General features: G+C 36.8%; 1 protein-coding gene across 3 annotated transcripts in view; it reads right to left on the bottom strand.

Moving 5' to 3' along the window:
* Window positions 1-344: 344 nt before the first annotated feature.
* The window catches only part of HELZ (helicase with zinc finger), a 173,917-nt gene continuing 170,197 nt past the window's right edge, over window positions 345-4,064 (bottom strand). For all 3 annotated transcript variants that reach the window (XM_017855843.1, XM_017855841.1, XM_017855842.1), the window contains one exon: window positions 345-975. In XM_017855843.1, the coding sequence (XP_017711332.1) occupies window positions 641-975 (335 nt within the window). In that variant the 3' untranslated portion in view covers window positions 345-640. The remainder of the gene's footprint in view (window positions 976-4,064) is intronic.

Genomic DNA, 4,064 nt, shown 5'->3' with positions numbered 1-4,064 from the left:
GATGGAGATTACAACAAACACATCATACATAGTCCTAAAATATAAAAGTTTTAGGAACGCAGCACGTGTCACCAAAAAAAAAAAAAAAAAAAAAAAAAAAAAAAAAAAAAAAAAAAAAAAAAAAAGCTGATAAAGTACTTAGAAGATGCTGCCCCTTTATTTTAAAAAAAATTTAAATGAATTTAAGCAAAAATAACATACATTTATACATCAACTGGCCATTTCTGGTACAGAAACCCAGCATATGGTAATATTATTGAATAAATGTAAATGCTACTTACAATTTTTTTTTCTTTTTAAATACATTTTAGACAAACTTTTTTTTCTTTCTTTTTTTTTTTTTAATAGTTGCACAATTAACCTCTTGGCTGCTAGCTTGATGCAAACACATGTAACAATACACAAATTAAAAAAATTTTTTTATTCTACATAAAAGCTGTCAAAGTTTTGACACATCAAAAATGCAAAATAATGGAATATACTTAAAAAAAATTAGTTGCAAGTCTAGCAGCAAAGCAATTAAGTGAGAACATATTTAATATTAAAACAAAGGGAACTGTATAGATGAAGTCCAACTACCTTAATTCTACTGATACAAACAGAAATTAAAACATTCTCCCTTGAGGGGAAAAAAAAGTGATTATTTAAAATATGAGTAAAAGCCATTGCTGCCAGATGAGCTTCCCAGGCTCAGTTCCTGGAAGAGAGACAGCGGGTCGCTACTCTTCTTGGCCTGCTCAGGAGGGGGCCTGGGCTTTGGAGGGGCCCGCAGAGCGCTGGCATAGGACATGGCAGGCTTGCCCCCCGCAGAGCTCTGGGGGCTACTGCTATTGGCCGACTCCGCGATTTGCTTGTTGGGCATAAGGGGTGGAAACTGGCCGAGATGCTGCAGCACACTGTAGTTGAAGGAACTGGACACCTCGAGGTTCTCCGACTTCAGTTGATCCTCAGGGGGTTTGACAGTCTTGGGTGGCGCTAAAAGCAGAGAACAGTGACAATGATTTAAGGATGAGCCCAGCAATGTTCATGTGCCTCATTCACTCAGTGTGTCAGAACTGGCTCTCATCTCCAGGAACGCGGGGACAGTACAGCCACAAGGACAGACACCTTCTGCCACAGAATGCTGAAATCACAACACATCCAACCAAATGTCTCTATTTTATAGACACATAAAACAGCCATAAAAAGTGGAATAGCTAACATATAAAAACTAAAGTTCAAATCTGAAGGCTTGCTGAAAAATAAAGTAGTTTGTGTAACTGTACACTTTGATATTTATTCTAGTAACTGCTCATAGTTTATAAACAGGCACATGCTCTCTCTTAAATATAAAGGAGCTGCACATCCAGACTCCTGGTCAAAACAGCTTTTATTACTGAGCTAAGTAACAGTGCCATGAGATTCCATTTGTTTATAATGCTACCCTTCCTTGTATTATATACTGAGTAACATGGAATAAGGTGTGGGGTGGGGGGGACTGTAAATGACTTCACATTTCCTATAATCTGCCTGACTTTCAAGGTTCCTTAAAATTTGACTCCATCCTTCCTAACCAATTTTATTGCTCACTAAACCATAGCTTGCTTTCAAATAAATGCTTTTCTTTTAAATCTTTATATAACATTTTACTGGATTATAAATACAAATTCACTGAGGACAATTTGAAAATTTCAGAAAAGTTCAAAGAAGAAAGTAAGTCATTCATACTTCTGAATACCGAGATAGGCCTTAAGTTGTTGTTTTATTTTTCCCTAAGTACTTGATTTAAGAGTATTTCATAACTTACTTAGGTAATGTCTCATTTTTAGAAATTTTCATTATCGCCAATTTTTCTCTTCTCTGGACTGTGATGTTCCAGGTAAATATTTCTAAATATTCATGGCTATTTCCTCAGGATAAATCCCTAGGTGTACAAAGCTTCCAGTCATGTCTGTCCACTGCCATACCCAATCACAACACTGGCATTATGACTGTTTAAAGCCTTAGCCTATTTTATTAAGTAAATAATTATCTTGTGGTTACAATTTGCATTTCCTTGATAGCTGGTGTGTAGGAACAGTTTTTCCCTGTTTATTACCTATTGTGCAGACTATCTTTGTCCATTATTCTATTGGACACACTATTCTCTTGTTTTTTCCTATTATTTTGTAGGCACTTTTTACATATGAGGAATACTATTCTTTTGTCATATGTTGCAAATATTTTTACTTGTTTCGTGATTTCCCTTTTAATGTTATTTATAATGCTTCCACTTTGTCAACAAATGTTTTAGATTTTACTAAGCAAATCCATGAACTAGTTCCTATGCGAAGTCAGGTAAATATTTACATCTTTTGTGAATGTTTAAGCATTTCCTATTTTAAATTAAAATTTTATAATCTATCTGCAATTTATTTTGTTATGTGGCATAAGGTAAAGATATAACTGTTCATTTATTTTTCCCTTGAATAGTTAGATAATTAAATAATCATTTATTGAATAATCTATCCCTTCTATGCTGGTCATACTTCTATTATTACTAAATTCTTTTGTGCATTAAAATCTGTATCTGGGCTTTCTAGTCTTCCTGTTCCACTGAACCATGTTTCTACTCCTGTGTCAGTATTATTTAAGTTTTTTGTGACCCTATAATAAAATTGCGTTCTCTGCTCTTTGAAGTCTTCCTAATTTTCCACCTCTACGTCTTTTCAAATAAATTCTGGATATTCTCATAGACCTTCCATTTAATTAAACAGTCAGGTGAGCCATGCTCAGTGTGCTTGTCCTGCTTTCTCATAGGTTGCTTCTCATATCTGGAATTTGCCTATTTACCCATCCAAAACCTTAAACTGCCATCTCAATCAATAAATATTTATTGAGCACTTACTATGTATTCACTGCTGTGCTATACCCATGAAAGTATACAGTTGGTTAGAGCAGCCCTTCATAAACTTATCATTTTATTGTGGAAATAAGATAGAAACCCATGGCAAGGCTAAATAACAATAGAAGTGGAACAACGAATGCTGATAGGTCCTAAGGGAGTTCTGGGAGAGCCAGGAGGGAATCTACACAGAGAAGATGAAACCGGGGATGAGTCCTGAAGGATTTAAATAGGTGGGGAAAGACTAGGAGGGCAGAGTAACAATCTCTTGGTTTCCGTGCTTTCCCTGCTTCCTTTTAGGTACAGAAACCTCACCCACTACACTAAGCTTAAATTGGACACGTGGTTGCTCAGCTAGTGACTACATTTCCCAGCTTCCCTTGCAGCTGAGTATGGTCAAGTAACTAAATTTGGCTTAATTAGATATGAGCAAAAGTGTGCATGCAATTTCTGTGTCATCTCTAGCTTGAAGATAAGCCACTTGTCTTGAAACACTTTCATGGCAGAAACCTAGCTTTGACTACGTAAACAAAGACAAGCCTTTAGAGGACAGTGGGACACAGTAGAAGGACCTTGGGCCCTTCAATGACTTTGTGAAGCAAAGCTACTCAGATAGTGTGAACCAGCCAATTAGGTGAAAGAAAAATAAGTTTCTATCTTATTTAAGGCACTGTACTTTGGGGTCTCTTTGGGACAACGGCTTAGCCTTTACCCTAACTGATACAGGTAGAAAAGGACAAAAATGGGAAGCATTTCCTCATTAGTCTCCTCTGAATGCAGTAAAAGGTTAATATTAGACAAGAGAGGGCGATAACAGAGAGGTGAGTTAGTTCCTCTTGTACAAAGTTTTCTCCCAACTACTCCACCATCTTTAAGGGTACAGTGTCTATACTGCACATTTAGCACTTAGTTTTATGCCATTTAATATTGATTGTTATTGCTTTATGTATGTTAATCTTATTTCCCAAACTAGATAGCTCCTCGAGGGAGAGGACCATGCCATCTTTCTCACTGAGCTCTATATATGGCACTCTGCTTCTTGATGGCCCTGTGGTTAGCAGGCCAGAGACTGTCTCTTCCTTCCTTGTGTTCATATCAGGAAGAAAGTGTCCCACTGGAACATACTTGATTCATATTGGGCTGGATTTCTTTTCCCAGAAATTTCAGTATGTGTATGTGAGGCGGGGCGGCGGCGGGGTGG

Source organism: Rhinopithecus bieti, unplaced genomic scaffold (assembly GCF_001698545.2).
Source record: "Rhinopithecus bieti isolate Rb0 unplaced genomic scaffold, ASM169854v2 scaffold_39870, whole genome shotgun sequence".
Classification (NCBI taxonomy): Eukaryota; Metazoa; Chordata; class Mammalia; order Primates; family Cercopithecidae; genus Rhinopithecus; species Rhinopithecus bieti.
Note: the sequence above shows the minus strand (reverse complement) of the source record. Positions and strands in the feature narration are given on the sequence as shown.